General features: G+C 36.5%; 1 protein-coding gene and 1 pseudogene across 1 annotated transcript; one reads left to right on the top strand and one right to left on the bottom strand.

Annotated features, from left to right (window-relative positions):
- Positions 1-2,376: 2,376 nt before the first annotated feature.
- LOC133863682 (germin-like protein subfamily 1 member 7) lies at positions 2,377-3,335 on the bottom strand. Its single transcript, XM_062299727.1, has 2 exons — positions 3,151-3,335; positions 2,377-3,050 (listed from the first exon to the last, which is right to left on the bottom strand). Exons 1-2 carry the CDS (start codon positions 3,278-3,280, stop codon positions 2,509-2,511), a joined length of 672 nt encoding a protein of 223 aa, XP_062155711.1. The 5' UTR covers positions 3,281-3,335; the 3' UTR covers positions 2,377-2,508.
- Positions 3,336-15,215: 11,880 nt separating this feature from the next.
- LOC133863201 (probable ADP-ribosylation factor GTPase-activating protein AGD6) lies at positions 15,216-18,511 on the top strand (annotated as a pseudogene).
- The last annotated feature ends 1,226 nt before the right edge of the window (positions 18,512-19,737 follow it).

Here is a 19,737-nt window from a genome sequence, read left to right as displayed (position 1 = left end):
CCCCCCTTTGTCTCCGCCACTGCATTTCTTGTAATTTTCTGTGCCTTTGAGTCCAGTTAGTTAACTAGCCCAACCCTAGGTTTTGCATGGTACATTAACTCTCTAGATTATCACAATTTAGAGTCATATATATATATATATATATATATATATATATATATATATATATATATATATATATATATATGACGATGCTTGATTATAAAGTCAACTAGTAATGGTGGATTATAATTCCTTTTCTACTATTCAAGATGCTTGATTTAAAGTTAACTAGTAATGGTGCATTCATAAATAGTGATACGTATAATTAGCAAGCATTAATTGCCACAAGATGATTATTGTAGTATATTTCAGATGAAGTACACATTGAGTCGTTGGTGTATATGGAGATGAAATTTTAATTAGGACAGTCTTGTTAAGGCAAAGTGTATAAGATGAGCGTTAGAAAGCCATTGCACGTTACAACAAATTTCATATTATCATTTGAAAAAGCTACAAATATACTCATTATTATTAAATTTCAAAAATATTTTCGACTAAACATTTTTGGAAAGAATTGTGAAAAATAATATCATTCCGCTTTGGGTTTGGATTTTCTGGAACAGAGAAGTCCGATCCACTCATGTAGGCCAATAAAACAACCAATAACCAAAGCAAACTCAATATATAGAAGTCCCATATTGTTTTCTCCTTCTCCAACCAAAGCGAACGTACAACTAACATGATTAGCTCTCTTTGAAATACTACAATTAGACAAACTCAATATATGCCGAGTGAGGAGAAGTCCTCCAACCATCCTGATTCGCCACGCTGTGTCAACGTTGCCTGTGACACATGGCCAGTAGCTAGTTAGCCACATGGATGATCCCATCCAAGTGGCTAACTGCAAGCGGGAAAAAAAAAAAAAAAAAAAAAAAAATTTTGTAGTGTGCACACGTCTCTCCACCAACTAGTAACCTAAGACTGCATATATATATATACAATCGCTTTTTAGGCGCATGCTGCTTTAAAAAAGGTGGCAAAATATTTTTCAACAACAAGAATTAATGGAAGAAGCCCTAACAAGGTAATTGATTGTTTTCCTTTTAATAGTTTATCCTAATAAAAACTTCGTTAGTAATTGTCTATTTATTTTCATTAAAATATCGCTAAAAACTGTGACTACTTTGTCCATAAAAAGGGCAATAAATTTTTTTTCTGACATCTCAATTTCAGGAGGGTTATGTACGTAATGTTTCCACTTTAAGTAATTTTCTAGGTACGATTCTCATGTTTGACTTTGAACTATATATATATAAGATTGATCGAGTTGGTTTCACTAATTTCAATTCGATCAAATCTTACCACTTCAAATTTTATTTTAGTTAATACTTGGTATTGTATTCGATCTTGAGGAAATTATTATACTAATAAATACGTTTTTATTACACTAAATTCAGCTCTGGTGCTTTTTCCAATTGAGCTTTGGTCAATGGATTGGTATCCTGGAATTTTTCCACATGACAGCAAAGACTTCAAGTTTATTTTATTTCTATTTGCTTTACAAAAATAAAAGAAAAAGTTTACAAATTTTGGATTAAGATGAAATTTCAGCAAAATGTTTATTGATGAATTGAATGCTCTTTTCTAAGTGACTATTTGTTTAAGCTTTTGCTAATCAGAGAGTTTGGATCGATCGAGGTGACAAATCATGTCTTTTTTGAGATTTGATGTAAGCCCTTTATCAGATGCGTTAATTAAAATGTTTTTTTATTCATATATTTAAATTAGCTTTAATTTACTTGATGCTTACATACCTCTCTTGATATTCTTAATTAATAGCTTTTATTTTGTGTCAACTTTTGTCTTTCAGTTTGTCTGTTAGCGATCATATGATATTTGAAAAGCTTTTTAAATTTGTGAATCAAAGCGACAGTTTTATTAAGATATATTACCAAAAAAAAAAAAAAATTATAAAAGATTAAATTATAGTAAATAATTTAAATTATTATAATATTAAGTATTCTTAAAATTAAATTATAATAATAAAAAATATCCGCATATAGTGAGGGATATAAGCTAGTAATTAAAGATTATGTAAAGATATTAAACCTGCTATTAGTTACCTTTTGAATCCGCTCTCGCTTCTTTTTTATTATTCATTTATTTCAATGTTTATTAGTTTATTTTTTTAGAAAAGAGGAAGCAAAGGGCATGTATCGAAAGACGTTATATAGAAGTGATATCTCAAACGCTTTGTGGATTCAAAATGTTATTAAGAATTCTTTTTTTTCTTTTAAAGTAAAAAATGTTGTTAAGATTAATTGTGCACTTTTACTACTTTAGTTACCACGCATGCTACGTCTAAAAATAAAAAAGAACAGAAAAGATCGAATATGAGTGTGCATAAGCAACCATTTTATTTCATTATAATTATATATTATTACGATGTTACAACAAGGAAAACATGTCAAACTTATTCAAATCATCAAACGGATCATTATCGCTATTACATATATATATAATTCTCTAAGTACTGAATTTTTTCTGAAGAGACTCAACCACATTCTTGTCCAATTGGAAGGCCTTGGTGAGAACATCCGGATTGATAGGAGGATTGGATCCAAAAACATTCTTTGCTATGACAATGAGCCCAGGATTCTGGCTTCCGAGACCGGCAAAAGCAACAGCATTGGTCTTTCCTACATTAAACTGGAAGTGAATGAGACCAATTGGGAAGACGAATACGTCTCCTGCGTTTAGAGTTTTGGTGATGAGACGGTTATCCGGGTTGGATGTGACAAAGCCAACTAACAGAGTACCTTCTAAAACTACTAAAATCTCTGTGGCACGAGGATGAGTATGAGGTGGATTTAGGCCGTATGGTGCAAAGTCTATACGAGCTAAGGATATACCTAGTGTATTGAGGCCAAATATTTTGTCCACATTCAAAAGAGTGACATTCGACCCGAGCTGATTTGCAGTGCTCCTAGGAATGTTTAGTCCTTGAAAGAAGAAATCATTGGCATTGACAAGTTTTGGATCCTTGCAGAACTTTCCATTCACAAATACTGCACAAAAGAAATCCAGATTCTTCAAATGACTCCAAAAGAACATAATAATAATAATAATAATAAGAAGAAGAAGCCAAGAAGAAGAATTTGTACATACCAGCCTCGGTGGAAGTGTTAACTGCAACACAAAAGTCTTGCAGAGGAGCAGGGTCAAAGGCAGAGGCAAGCTGGGAGCATGCCAAAGCCATGAGTGCCAAAGCTACGAGGTAATTAGGAAACCCTTTCATCGTTACAAGCTTCTGTATTTGCTGAATTCTTGGTTATGTGAGGAGTGTGAGATGTTAACGTTGCGTGGGAACATGTCTATTTATAGCGTGGAGTCAGTGAACCGGTCTATGTTTTTCACTAGATGGAGCCTCTAAGACTTGGTAAGCTATCGATTATTTATTAGAAATGCGCCAAATCCGACCACTTCCATTAATGGAATATTGGAATTAATATTGACCCATTAAAATATTAAGGTGGGAAATGTTTGCTTGTAAGCCATGACTTTTGATTACGAGCAATTAATTAATCATGTTTCGAGTTGTGAAATTATTTAATGATTTTATGCATTCAAGGAAAATGTGGATGTTCAAACAGCGTGAAATGCTCCAAGTCAAATGATTTGATCTTATCTCGTGAAGCATTCTTCTTTTGCTCTGCTAGAAAAACCTTTCCCAGATAACAACTATATATGTACCATGCTAAGGCATTTGCTATATTCTTGTTTACTCCTTTTTGTTTTTTTCTCTTCCATTACTAGTGGTTTGTAGGTATTTGGGGGAAATAAATTCATGCAATTTAATATTTCTGGTGTTTTTCATTTACAACAACAGATCTAACTATCTTTGATCCAAAAAAAAGAAAAAAAAGAAGAAGAAGAAGAAGATCAAATTCTGATCGAAGATTTTACTGTTCAGACGTGAAGTCCATTATTTATATCTTAGCTGTAGCCTTTCCTTTCAAGGAATTAGAAAACAAAGCCACGTTGGAATAGAACATTTTGAAACAAATTGCTCTTTGTCCTCTCAATCTACCACTTAATTCATATGTTATGTCCATACCAAATTTCAAAATGCACTGTTAATTAGTATAGTGACCACACCTTGTTCGCCAAAAAGAAAAACTACAAGAAAGTAAAGAGCGTAGAGGGGGTTCGTTGGGATTGTATCTAGTGAGACCACTCTGACGCTCAAGTTAGTTGAATATATGGAGAGGGAATTTTAGCAGAGTTCAAGTAAGGCAAATAGGCGGACTTGAGTGAATATTATTTCTTTCTTTATATTAGACATCATCTTTGTCCTTCCTTTTTAGGGTTTAGGGATTCTTACCAATAAGTTGTTATTGAAGTGGATATTTCCTCTCAAAATTTGTTTGAAATTGGCATATGGCGTGGGCAAGCAGTTAGGTGAGCTGGCAAAATGAGGAATCATTTTTTGGGCACTACATCTTCGCAAGGGTCCACTCGAATCTTTGATGGTTATTTGGGTTGTGGCCCGATAGACATTCTAGGCTTTTCTGTTGTGCCTGCTAGGAGCACGTTCGTAACTGAGCCCTCTAGTAGTCTCCCAATTTCCTTAAGGCTTAAGCGATTGGGCTGATAGTCGTTTATGGGAACTTTGTCTATAGGGTTGTTGGTAGCTGGGCCCTCTAGTAGCCCCCCTATTCTCTTGTGCAATTAGGTTGATAGTCGTTTATGGGAATTTTGTCTATAAGGTCATTAGTAACCGGGCCCTCCAATAGTTCCCCAATTCCCTTAAACTACTGAGCTGATAATTAATCATAGGGATACTCTTCTAATGGGCCAGCATGACTTTGATTAGTTTGTCGAAAGTCGTGATTGTTTAAGCCATCCAAACAAGTTGTGATTGGTACTCCATCCAGACAAAGGAGTACGCGGAGAAGTTATTTATTGTCCATATCAATGCCGACCGCATCACAAAAGACTTTTCCATTGAGATATCAAAAGTCTATACCCCTAGATTCCATAAATCCTATTATCACTACAAAAAATCACACAATTGGACGCGTGTCTACAGTACCGGTTACTGTAGACACGGATCCAATTTGACACGTGTCTAATTGTACCATCTTCACAATTGGACGCGTGTATTTAATACTCGTGTCCAATTGGACACGTGTATTATTACACGTGTCCATTTGGACGCGTGTAAAAATACACGCGTCCAATTGGACGTGTGTATTTAATACACGTGTCCAATTGGACACGCGTATTAAATACACGCGTCCAATTGGACACGTTTAATAATACACGTGTCCAATTGGACGCGTGTATTTAATACGCGTGTCCAATTGGACACGTGTATTTTTACACGTGTCAAACTGTTATTTTTTTTCCAAATATATATTAAAAAAAAAAAAAATTGTGTTGTGTTAATTTTTTGAAAAAAAAAAAAAAAAAAAAAAAAACTCCTTATCTTATTAACCATACAAATCTGTGAAAATACGGTGTACATAGCTTATACACATAAAATTAGGTTTGAAAGCTATATGCTATATGTAAATTCTATACTTGGAATTTATGCTTTTTAGGTTTCTTATTTATATGTATATAGTATACTAATAAGTACGTAAACCCTAACTTAATTTACATATTGTACTATATGCATAATTAAACAAATTTGGTGCTATATATATAATTAAACCAAATAGTTCAAATTAAGGTTTAGTTTTGTACACCATCTACGTTTAGAAAAAAAAAAAAAAAAAAAAAAAAAATTTAAAACATAACAAAATTTAAAAAATTTTCCTATAATTAATACTATATATAGATATGCATGCATGTAAACGGTTTAGAAATTATATACAGTAACCTTGCTATTTATGGCTATATATAGTAAATGCAATTATTTAAAGGGTTCCGCGCTATATAATGAATTAAATACTTATAGTTTAGTCCCTTATATAGTGCATACATTTAGGGTTTATGGCTATATATAATACATACACTTAGGGTTAGGGTTAGGGTTAGGGTTAGGGTTTATAGCTATATATAGTATATACACTTAGGGTTAGGGTTAGGGTTTATACCTATATATAGTATATATACTTAGGATTATGGTTTATCGATATATATAGTATATACACTTAGGGTTAGGGTTTTAGGGTTTATAGGTATATATAATATATACACTTAGGGCTATGGGTTATAATTTAATTGATTTTACATTTTATGAATAATAATGTCAATATATTTTTCACGTGTCATTATTGTACACTTTTAAATATATATATATATATATATATATATATATATATATATATATATATATATATATATATATATATATATATATATATATTAAATCATTAGCAGTTCAAAATTAGATTGTTCCGATATATATAGTATATATACTTAAACTTAGGATTTATAGTTATATATAGTATATATACTTAGGGTTAGGGTTTATCGATAATATATAGTATATACACTTAGGTTTAGGGTTTATAGCTATATATAGTATATATACTTAGGGTTAGGGTTTATCGCTATATATAGTATATACACTTATGGTTAGGGTTTTAGGGTTTATAGGTATATATAATATATACACTTAGGGCTATGGGTTATAATTTAATTGATTTTACATTTTATGAATAATAATGTCAATATATTTTTCACGTGTTATTATTGTACACTTTTAAATATATATATTAAATCATGAGCAGTTCAAAATTAGATTGTTCCGATATATATAGTACATCTACTTAAGATTATGATTTATAGCTATATATATAGTACATATACTTAGGGTTTTGGTTTATAGCTCTATATATATATATATAGTATAACTAAAAGCAAACAAAAACTCTATGGAAAGGAAAAAGAAACAGATAGGTACATTATGAAGAAAGGTTGGCATCCACTCAAATGTATAGCTCCATTACCGTTCATGAGCGGTACTGGAAATAAAAACGGTTCAAGTAGCGATCTCTAGGAATATTCGACATATATTATATAATAGATTGATACCAGTAAAAGCAAAATATATGATATGATAAACCACCCGCATTACAAACCAAACCACTTCAGGCAAAGATGAGAACCAACAAAAACAGTAACCCTAACAAACAAAGGACACAAATCCATGTAATACCACAGCATCGCATAATGCCCCCGACAATCCACGGCATGCCCAATGTGTTGCCCTGCGCATGTATGTGCAAAGCGGGGTCCTCGTGTACAGGTTCAGCAAAATTTTGCATCAACTCATCTTCCCAGTAGAAACCTCCGGGATGATTCTACAATAATACATTAAAACGGGATGAGACTGCCATTGCTACATACACTTAAACATAAAAATCATTAACATGTAAATGTTGGTTCAATTTGAGGCCAGCGTTTGTTTACGAGTTCATACCTTGCCTAGGGGACACTTGTAAAAACGCCTCATGTAGTTCCTTTCTGTTCTTGAAACGAGGAGTCTCATGGGTCCAGCACCACATGTACAGTTTACCTTGACGTCCATGTCTACTTGGTAAAAAAAAAAAGGGATAATTACACTTTTTCCCCCTAATTTATCCACGGGGTGGCGATTTACCCCCCAATGTACTAAAATTGTTAGATGACCCTCATGAATTTGCCAACGTGTGGCAAAATTTACCTTCCATCTAGTCGCCTGTCTGTTTGGACGGAAAGTCGGTCATGTGCGTTGCACGTGATCGTTTAAGACATATTCCTTCCCCAAAATACCCCCCCATCAGCCTTTATACCCCACACATGGCCATTCCATCGCATATGCCAAAACAAAGACCTACACCCTGACTACCCACCATCCATGTTGTCGTCCTCTTTTCCCTCACAGCCATACTCGTCGTCGTACAACGACAAGATTGTCTTCGGCCACTCAAACACATCAGTCATCAGCTTCAAGCTGGACTCCTCAAGCTGAGCTCGAACACGCAAACCCAATTGAACGAACACAAGGAGAGAGCAGAGGATGAGAAGCTGGGCAAAACCGGATATGCCATGGATAGCCTCAGCGAAGAGAGAGAGAGAGAGAGAGAGAGAGAGAGAGAGAGAGAGAGAGAGAGAGAGAGAGAGAGAGAGAGAGAGAGAGTGATTGCTAAGCCAAGTAGCTTCTGCTTCTGCTTCTTCTTCTACAGGTCTTGTGCGATTGTCGTTGGAGAAGAGAGGAATAGAGGCAATTGAGACCATCTCTCTCTCTCTCTCTCTCTCTCTCTCTCTCTCTCTGTCTTTTTGTATATGTATGAATGTATGTGCCGTACGTGTGGTTAAGACCTGTATCCATTTGCAAAAATCAAGTTTAGCCAATGGGTCAAATCTAAAAATATGTTCGAAATATTCGGAGAGTAAAGAAAAGAAAAAGTTTTGTCTCACCTTACCTTGTGATGGCACTCGCGCAATGAACACCGAACAAGAGACGCCGCATCCTCAAAATAAACCGACGAAGACGACTGTGGAAGAAGAGCTACGTAAACCAGTAGAAAGAAAGCGAGGAAGACAAGATAGTTTGGTATGCATATTCGAAGGTCATTGGCTTAGGAACTCAGAGACATACCCAGAAACAGAGAGAACCCAAAAAACAAAGAAGGTTACAAATTCATGTTGGCAATTGTTTCCAGATAAAATACAGAGTTGTGCATATATAAATCAGTTTTTTTTTTTTTTTTCTTTCTTTTTTCTCGATGTTGATGAACTGGTTCTGGTATCTGACACTAGCTTGGTTTGTGTTCGGTCTGGTGACTTATTTGCCACGGGTGCTAAGGCATGTGACATAGATTTTATGACAGCTTGGTTTGTGTTCGGTTTCTTGCTAGCTTGCGCGTATCATCAGAAACGAACATCAGGGATTCCAAAATCACACCAAAAAAATGCTCCATCAAATCCTCTGTTTCAGAAGAGTAAAACAGAGGTTAACAGAGCATGCAACCATGTTCCCACTGCTTCATTGAACTCCATGGTTGTTGTTCCACGAAATTGCAGGTATGTGCCGGTGAATCTGGAGACTGGAAAACATGTTCAATAAATATGCTCGTATGGTTCCAAACAAGTTGACGCTTGGAGAGCTGTGGGACATGACACAGGAGAATCGAGATGCATTTGACATCTTTGGATGCTCGTTAATCGTTTTGCCACCTTCTATCTATAGAACTTTATGCTCTCGCGCTCGCTTGCTCTTGTGGGGATGCTCACGCTAACTAACAGGTATGGTTGTGGATTGCAGGGTTGCATCAAAGATGGAGTGGGGGATTCTGTATGTACTCGCCAGGGACGAGGAAGGCATGCTGTCTATAGAAGCCATGAGGTGCTGTTTCGATGGGAGTTTATTCAAGTATTGTGCCAAGATGAATGAGGACGGTGAGGCAAAGATGAGCTGAAGAAGCCATGTAACAGCTTGAATATCATTTCAAAAAGTCTAAGGCATGCACGGGGTACAAAGGCCGGATGAGGCGGGGGTATTTTGGGGAGGGGATATGTTTTAAACGGTCACGTGCAACGCACATGACCGACTTTCCGTCCAAACAGACAGGCGACTGGACGGAAAGTAAATTTTGCCACACGTTGGCAAGTTCGGGAGGGTCATCTAACAATTTTGGTACATTGGGGGGTAAATCGCCACCCTATGGATAAATCAGGGGGGTAAAATGTAATTTTCCCAAAAAATGAAAACAAACTCGTAAAACAAAATAAATACGAAAACAAAATCTGACATAAGAGAATATTTAATTTGAAATTAACCAAACACATGCGTAAAACCACAACCATATGTAATGCATATCCAAAACAAAATACAGTACTTCTACAACATAATTGCAATTTTTTTAATTATCTGTATTGTAGTGTCCATGACAGGTTTCCCACATTGCTTGTGCAATGCCTTCTCTAAATTGGGCCATTTCAACGGAAGCTGCTTGGGAGAAGTCATAATGTCCTGAATTTGATGGGCCTGCCTCATCGTTGTTGCCATATTCATCTGGCTGCTCACTCATCTCTGTCTGATCAACTTCCATTTCTGGTTCTGCTGCATCAGTGCCGTTGAAGATTTCATCATTCGGATTGTGTACCCCGATGAAGTTGTGTAGTGTGCAGCATATCATTATAATGCTAGGTTGACGCACCAATAAGTACCCAGGGATACCATTTAATATACGCCATCTCCTCTTCAATCTGGCGAAGCAGTTCTCGATGATCATTCGCAGCGATGAGTGCCTGAAGTTAAACAGTTCTCTATACCCACGTGGCAAAGGTTTGTTGCGATAAGCGTTGAGATGGTACCTCTACCCTTTATATGGAGGCAAAAATCCCCGCGTGCATGGGTACGCACAATCAGCCACATAATAGTGCCCTTCATAAATAAAACAGTGAAAATATCAGTATAGAAAAGGACATGAGAAAATGTCCAATATAAATTAAAGGCATTTTGACTACAAGGTACTAACCATCTGTGGGCCACTCAAGACCGTTGTCACCTGTAACAGCATCCTTAAATACATGACCATCGTTGGCTGTTCCCTCCCAGCCAACGTACACGAACGTGAATAACATATCGAAATCGCATATTGCCATAACGTTGTGTGTGCACTCATTTTTTCTGCCACGAAATAGGCATTGGTGCTCGACCGGGACTTCCGCCTTTATGTGTGTGCCATCAATCGCACCAATACAATCCTATAAAAATATAGAAATAACAAAAATAATAAATCCTAAAATCGGGGCATTGCGTATAGTATCTGAAAGGTGTCATTAATATAACACTGCTTGTGTTACAAAAGGACACGAACTCACCTTGAACCAAGGATAATATTTAGGATCACCGCTTGCAAGTGAGTGCACCCCAGTCCTGTGTCGAACTTTAATGTAAATCCTCGCCAGACGGCCCACTGCACCAAGCACCGTCTTGAAATGGCGGTTTATTGTCTCAGTGGAATGTTGAAAGCGATCTGACGCGACCCGCTGCCCCTGGCTGTGGCCAACAATCATAAGAAATATAGCCACACTTTCCTCAACATCAAGGTACTTTGTACTCCTCATGAGTTGGCGCTCCCTCAACTCAGTACACAAAGTTATAAACTGCAATGGCTCCATATAGAACATTTCCTTAAACGGCGTTGGGTTACTGTTCAGCATGCACGTTATATACATGGCCCCTCGTAATGGCAAGTTACATGCCGGCATTTTGGTGTTTTCATCGTCATCTAATATGTCTAGCACAGCCAATATCAAATTTATATCGTCATCAAATTCCTCCTCGCTATCCTCATCCATGGAGTCGAAAGGGATGTTAGATCCATCCATCCTACCAACGGACACATTTGAGTTTAATACAGCTTTAAATAATTTCATGAATAATACCAGCAAACACACAATCAATTATTGTCACATATGCATATAGTAAAACACATATCACCAATCATACCACATTGCAATAGCTAATACCGAAAGTACATTAAACTAACATAACTGGTCCTCAAAGTTAAGTGAAAATAAAATAACACATTGCATCCCAATATAATTGTCTCATACCTAATACCTAAAATAAAAACAAACATAAATTACCCTCAAAGTTAAGTAAAAATACAGTAACATATTGCAATTTCATCCTGCTTGTCAGTCCAGGGGCTTCTGCTTTTTTAGCCAGATCAATCTACGTTCTATTGTCATGCGGATCCACACGGCTTGAAGTTGTTCATCCATCAAGGCAACTGTTGCAGCCACGTAAACTTCGTCACTAACCTCATGCTGCAACTCGTCCAGCAAGTCGAGAGCCCGATCTATCGGGAGTGCGGATTTGGCAGTGCTGTGATGTTATGTGGAACTCCGGTTGACTCCGCCGAAGCAAGACGTCTTTCCTTGCCTTCGCCATCTCCCTTAACTCGTCTTACAAAGCCTGCTTCGAAGCCACCATCGTGCTCTTTGTTTGCCTAGACGACTTCTTACCTGAAGATCCTTTTCGTGTAGATCCCAATGTGACGCCTAGTCCAATATCCCGCGGCAGGTTACCCCATGAATCCTCCACCATCGGCTCTTTCCCCCTGCGCCCACCTCCACCAAATGAAGGTCCACCGACCTGATCATCATCTGGACTGCAGAGGTCAACAAATGCCTGTGACAGATTACCTTCTGCTCGACCTGTACGACCTGCCCCACCATTGTGCACGTGTATGCCTTCTATCTGCATACGGTGCATGAGACGTTCTTCCTCATCAGTGTCAGGTGGGGGCTGTGCGGAGGATCGGCGGAGAATGCCAATTGCAGTGGACTGATAAAAAAGGATCCCTAGTTGCTCATATAGTTACGGCACCCTCTTGCCTTGAAGCGTGTGATTCTGTCATCCACCTACGACAACCGAAAAAAAGTACTCAGTCTAAATTTGTTGTTTTCCATGATTTATATAAAAGATTGATCACATCGAGATCATTGGGGATAGAGCATACCATCTTCGTACGCTCTCATTGCGTAGGGGTCTCACTGACTGTATTTAATATGGGATCCCACCCGAAGCTGGTTTCATGATTTAACAAACCTGAGAAGTCCTTGTGGTCTTTTCGAAACCTATTGTACTTTGATGATAGCTGGCTAGGAGTAAAAACCCTATCGCTCCTCACATTCATTTTATTGGTCAGCTCCACCCATGTTTTTTGGTTCACGGTCCCTCTGACAATGGTACCGTTATGCACACATTCTAGAAGAAGTTCAAGCAAAAGGTCATCTTCCTCGGGAGTCCATTCAATTCCCCTTCCTTTTGGGATGGCGCCTTGTTTTCTCTAGTATGGTTAGGAAAGGTAGGGTCATTAATTGGTATAGTAACAGCGTATGGAAAAATTCACAACCAAACGAACATAAAGTTGACAAATTTTTACATAACCCCTCGAACTACCACTTCATTTTCTATATTCCCCCTAATGGCAAAGATGCAAATTATGAAAGTATATATTTTTTTTATAGACACAATTGGCATTTACGAGGGACATTGACTATTGAAGGGGACTACTAGTAAAATGTTTTAACAAAATTCGACTACAAGATAAATTACAATTAACTCTCAAAGTAGCAAGTAATTTGTAATGCAGCTTAATTTAAAATTAAATTAATTACAGTCAAGAATTCCAATATATGCCTATGGTGAAAAAGTTATAAACATGCATTATTTTTACACCATATATTGGGAAACAGATTGCGAGGAATACCTTTCGAATATGAGAGGTTTTGAACGAGTCAGGAAAACACTGCTTCTTGCTTCTCGTCGAATATGGCTGTACAAAATGTAGCATGAATTGAAGACATCATTAAATTTGTGCTGTGAGCATGGTAAATCTACCAGTGTAAAAAAAGGAATCATTTTTTTCACCCGTTGTAAAGAAATTTGTTTTTGATAATGTGTTGATTAGTTTGTGGTTAGTTTTTTTAATTTGTGCCGGTTTTGTTTTAAAGTTAAAAGTGGTTCAAAGACAATTTTTTTTTTTGTTTTTTTGTTTTTTTGTTTTTTTGTTTTTAATAAAATTTGAAACATACAAGTGTCTTGTAAATAATATGAGTGTCTTTTAAGTTAATTTGATAATGTTTTGATTAGTTTGTGGTTAGTTTTTTCAGTTTGTGCCGGTTTTGTTTTAAAGTTAAGAGTGGTTCGAACACAAATTTTTTGTTTTTTTATAAAATTTTTTAAAGATATGAGTGTCTTTTAAATTAATTTGCTTTTCATAAATTTTTGATTACTTTGTGGTTTGTTTTTTTAATTTGTGCCAATTTCGTTATGAAGTTAAGAGTGTTTTAAAGATATATATTTTTTTTTTCAACATATTTGTTACAAATATGAGTGTCTTGTTTATAAATTTGTTTTTGATAATGTTTTGATTAATTTGAGGGGGTATTATTGTACCCCTTTTCAATAATTTTTTTTTTTTTTTTTTTTTTTTTTTGTTTTTGTGTATTGCCAAAAAAAAAAACAAAAACAAAGACAAAGCATATGAACATCATCTATAGTTGTGGACAGTAAAAACAAAGTTACTTTTGTATATTGATCAATGGATTATATTATGCTTTTTTTTTTTTTTTTTTTTTTTAGTGTTTACAAAGTAAATTAGTTTTTAGTAATGGTTTGATAAGTTTAAAAAAAACTTATGTATGTAATCTTCTTGTTGTTAATTCAAGCCCTCTTCAAAAAAAAAAAAAAAAAAAAAAACAGATGTTCACATTTTTAAATATGTATTTCTAATTTTCTATATATATATATTTACAATTCAGTATTTCTTACAGCAGGGTTACGTTATTCGATAGAAATGCAAAATGGGATTGGAAAATACTCGTTTTAGAGAAATCGTGAAGGCCTAGATGAAGAAATGAAATCAAAATGGGGATTTGGCGAACAATGCATCAACGAAAAGACTAGAGAATATTTTTTCTATTTTATTTTGTGAAGGAAGAGAAATGAGCGATTGAACCAGAGTGTCTTTTCTTTTTGAACCAGAACAAACGGTCATAATGGTGTAAATTTTTGGTCTTGAATTTTTACAATTATTTGGGGTTATTGCTATTCTCACAACAATTGTGGATAGCATGCATGTTTCATTCAGTTGTCATGCCAATCCATTAGGTGATTCAAAAAAATAATTATACTTAAAAGAAAAATAAAATAAAATAAACACACAGATTAACCAAAATTAGAATAACAATTCAAACAATAATAACAGATGTTCAAATTTATGCAGTTACTTGAATATTTAATTCGAAATGATCTTAAAAATCCAAACAAACAAACATGAACAATATTTGAATGTTAAAAACAGAATAACTATTTTAAAAAATAATAACAACATAATAAATCCCCTTAATAGTTCCTGAAATACAAAAAATTCTTGTGCAAATTACAAATAAAAAATGAAACAATAATCAACAACAATAAAGTATGAAATTGAAACTAACCCTCCAAGACCGTGTTCTTGGACCGTCCACATGCACTATCTTCAATGGAGGAGCTGAGTATCGTTCGGTGTTGGAACCAGTTGAGGAAGAATGCTCATCCAAGGAATAAGGCTTCCCTAAAGACATTGAGGTTCTACCTTCTGATGCACGATCTTATAGCCAATTTCCGTTCACTGTGCGAGGCCGTCACTCACAACACAAAGCCCAAAAATGGTTAGGTTCAGGTCTAATAAATAGAATAAAAGCAAATAACCCAAAAATCACCTACCTATCTAATGGGTGAAAGACCCCAATCTTCTCTGCCAACGAATATTGCTGCAACGGCCGAAAGGTGGTGATGGAAGCTGAAAAGCACCCTGACACGTTGCTTTTCAGGCAATAGTAACACGCAGCATCTTCTCTCTCGGGTTTCTTGTTCGCCAGGAGGAAGGAAATGAGGAAGGTGGTTTACACCCACCAGAGTTCACACCTAACGTGTAGAGTTTGAGCATGTGATAAGACAAAAGCTTCAATTGCCATTCCAAGAAAAAGCAGACGTTAAACAGCAATCCCATCACTACACAGCAGGTTCAGAGTAGCATTTAATGCTATAAGAGGAAAATAATAGCACATGAGCTCAGTTGCAATCAAAGTTACTACACAAATACAAGATTGGCCGTTGATTGCAACGAATTTTTTGAGATTATCTGATCTCGATGACCCAATAGATAAAATAAAAAAAGAACAAGGCTTGGATTGTGTACACGTACAACAGCAGATCTATGATTTTGCACACCCAAATTATTTCCTTTCTCTCCTACTGGCCCCCCGGTGGTGGGTACCAGCTTGGGCACCTGGCCTTACATCTCTGAGACTCCCTCATCTTCCATCTCTGGGACAAGGAATGGATGGGTTTTTTTCAAAATAAGCCAAAAAATGATATGGATGGGTTTTAAAAAATATTAAAATAAGAGAAATTGTAGAACTTGCAGTGAAGTGTGTTGTAGCTTGATGGGGGAAGAAGAAGAAGGCAAATACGAAAATGGGATTCTGCAGGAATGAATGGGTTTTTTTTAAAAAATAAACCAAAAAAAGATATGGATGGGTTTTAAAAAATATTAAAAAAAGAGAAATTGTAGAACTTGCAGTGAAGTGTGTTGTAGCTTGATGGGGGAAGAAGAAGAAGGCAAATACGAAACTGGGATTCTGCAGGAATGGATGGATTTTTTTCAAAATAAACCAAAAAAAGATATGGATGAGTTTTAAAAAATATTAAAATAAGAGAAATTGTAGAACTTGCAGTGAAGTGTGCTGTAGCTTGATGGGGGAAGAAGAAGAAGGCAAATACGAAATGGGATTCTGCAGGAATTTGGTACATCGCAGTTGCAGGAAACGTGGCGAGAAGGAGAAAGGCTAGCTGCAACGTGTACGGTGACTGACTGGTAAGGTGCTGAAACGTCCCCAGAAACTCTGACTGCTGGCTCGAAATTCACTCGTCAATCCTCGAAATTCAAACTTCATTCAAACAATATTCAAGTGGCCAGGCGGATCTTATTCAACTTGGTTCCGGGTTCGGGTCTTTTATTAAAACCCGGTTCGAATATTGAATACTCATTCAAACCAAACGCACCATTAGTCTCCCTCACCTCACGATTCACGAAAAATAGAGGTGGTTTTTTATTTTTTGTTTTTAGTTATTTTTTTAAAAATTTATTATTATTATTAGGGAAGTATACATATTTTTCTCAAACTTTTATTCTATTGTCAATGTTTCCTCAAACTATTAATTGTGTCAATATTTTCTGTAAACTACTAAAAAATGTAATGTCTTTCTCCCAAGACTAATAAAAAAAACAAAAATGACCATAAAATTCGTTTAACAAGACAAAAGTACGCCTATAAATTAGGAAAAAAAAAAAACTAAAAATTGAAAAAAACCAAAAATTGAAAAAAAAATAAAAAGAAAAAAGAAGGGGTGGTTTAAGGGAGCCACCCCCAACCGCTCCCGAATTTGATCGGAGTGGCTCAACCACCTCTAGGGTTTTTTTTTAAAAAAGTATTTTTTTCATTAGGAGGATATTGACACAATTGGTAGTTTGTGGGACATTAACAATGAGGTGATAGTTTGAGGGGCATGTGTATTTTTTTCTTATGAGAAATGCTACTTAACATTCTCCTAACATTCACAGCTAACGTGACATATTGATTTATTTATTTATTTTTAATTAAGATTGATCTAATAGTGGATTAAGCATGTCATGTCAGTTAAAAATGCTAGAAAAACATTGGGAGAATGTTAAACACCGTTTTTCTTTTTCTTCTTCTTATTATTATTTTTGGGAATAATCCCACCGAGACCGGTCCATCTGAAGAATCATTGGCCTTCAAGTTAGTACCGGCCCAAAAAGAATTGTGGGCCGCAAGCCAAAATAGCAAGACTTCCGAATGTGTCTATCCGGGAGATGAACACTCAAATGAATCGTCTTTGACTGTTTTCGAGAATACATGGTAGGCAGCACATCCAGATTGAGTCCTGGGAGTAAGGTGTTTGTTTGAAAAGAAATGATTATTGTACAATTTTTGACACAGCTTTTGTACAACAAATTTGACTTTTATGCGGCAGTGCAAACTACCGCATAGAAACTGTAGTTTCAAAAAACTACAGCATTTTGTATTTAAAACTACCGCATGACTTAAAAAAGGACAGGCTGGACAACACTATTTACTAACTTCACTAACAGTACCGTTTACTGTTAAGTCATTTTTAAGTCATTTATGCTGTTAGTGAAGACGTTAGAGGTGCCCTCGACGGGGGAGGCGCGCTGGTGAGGTCGAAGTCGACGGAGGACATTTACATGCGGTCGCAGTTGGAGGTCTCGGTCGAGAACGAGTCCCGCCCCGATGGGCTTTTGCCCTCACAAGGCTGCAAGTGTGTCGGCTTTGGATCCTCTTCCAGGCCTCCACCGAGGAACGATTCGCAAGGCGATATGTTTTCCGTTGTTTCTTAGGGGCTCAGTAAGCTATCTTTGGCTGCTGCGTCTACAACTCATTTGGCAGAGAATGTTGTCCAAGCTAGAACAAAAGACATCACTTCTAAGGTGAAGGAAGGTGGTTGTGATCACATGGTAAATGAGACTGTCAATGTTGTCAATGCAAATACATCAGAGAATGGGCAGAGGACATGGGAGTTCATGAAGGGGGTTATGGCAATCGCTTCATAGAAAATTGAAGAGTACACTAAAGAAGGCATTACTTGGAAGACTGATGGCTGGCAACAAAATGATAGTGAGAGAAATGGATTTTATCAAGAGTTTAAACAAGAGTTCTTCTTTTGGAAGAGCACAGTCATCATCAATTGGGTATAATTCTTACAGTTCGATCGAGTTCCTGGGATGATTGGGACAACAAAGACAATAGGAGGGAAGAATCGACAAAGGGAGCTGCACCCCAAAACAGTACTGATGGTTGGGCTGGCTGGGATGATGCCAAAGATGATGGATATGAAAACTTTTACCAGAGTGCCTCAGATAAAAAAGCTGTTGGTCACAATGGGAAATCAGATTCAAGATGGACTGGTGGAGGATTTCTCTAAGGTGAATCATTTCATGATTCTACTGAAATCCTGGTTATGGTTTTTAGTTCCACCCTAAGTGCTCTTCTCTCAAGTTAACTCACTTGTGTTTTGCTAACAATTTGCTTCTTTTTTCTACTGCTAATTTGAGCTCTCTTCGGGCGATTCATGGTGTACTGGAGGAGTTTGAAGAACTGTCTGGTTTGAAGTCCAATCTAGCTAAGAGTTTTGTTTTTGTGGTTGGTTTGGATCTGCCAGCTAAGTAGGTGCTTCTCGATTTTTTACAGATTCTGGAGGGATCTCTCCTTGTTAGGTATTTGGGGATTCCCATTATATCTACTAGACTGTCGATTGTTGATTGTGAGAGTCTTGTATCTAGAATTACTGCTCGGATCGATTCATGGATAGCCAAGCATCTCTCTTTTGCCGGCCGATTACAACTTATTACTTCAATTCTTTTTAGTGATAGACACTTCACCTGTAAGAATAAGGGGTTCAATCCTAAATACCAGGAGGAGGAGTTGCAGGAGGAAGGAATAAGAATAAAGAGTCTTAATAGAAGATTAAGACTATCTCTAATACATAGAGATAGTCTTTAGCAGTACTACTCTATGGTTATCTTCTAATTAGTAGTTATCAGACGTCAGTAGTAGGTAGATAAGTATTTTGATCATTTGGTGTGGAAAGGTGTTTCCTACCTCAAGTGGATGTTATCAGTAATATTGGTATTTATTTCTTCTTCAATTCTCTCGTAATTCTCTATTCCATTAGAAATTACCTATCAATCTGGTATCAGAGCAATGTCAACCTAGAAGGACTGCATTGAGAAGCTAGAAAACGATGTGCAGGACATCAAGGAGTCTATCCAGCGGATGGCTCAAGGAAGTGAGGTTCGGATGCAATAGATGGAACAAACGTTAAACGAGACGATGGATCGAGCCGTGAAGGACATGCAGGAGTCAGCCAAATCTATGGGGGAGCACCCTCTCCATGGTGGAAAGGACAAAGACATGAGATCCTCGTTCAACACAGGAGGCTATCGTGATTATCGCGATGATGGGCAACACAAACGCCATCTCAAGATGGATTTTCCCCGTTTTTCTGGCGATGACCCGATTGAATGGTTGAATTAGGCCAATCAATTTTTTGCCTACCGACAAACCTCGGAGGAGCAGAAGGTTTCCTTGGCAGCTTTCTACCTAGAAGGAGCCGCAAATCAATGGTGGCAGTGGTTGAGCAATATCTAC

The sequence above is a fragment of the Alnus glutinosa genome, chromosome 3 (assembly GCF_958979055.1).
Source record: "Alnus glutinosa chromosome 3, dhAlnGlut1.1, whole genome shotgun sequence".
NCBI classification, from domain to species: domain Eukaryota; kingdom Viridiplantae; phylum Streptophyta; class Magnoliopsida; order Fagales; family Betulaceae; genus Alnus; species Alnus glutinosa.
Note: the sequence above shows the minus strand (reverse complement) of the source record. Positions and strands in the feature narration are given on the sequence as shown.

Coding starts and splice junctions, on each gene's coding strand:
- LOC133863682 (XM_062299727.1), bottom strand. CDS start 3,280: ATGAAAGGGTTTCCTAATTACCTCGTAGCTTTGGCACTCATGGCTTTG. Junction 3,051..3,150: donor TAACACTTCCACCGAGGCTG/GTATGTACAAAT, acceptor TCTTTTGTGCAG/TATTTGTGAATGGAAAGTTC.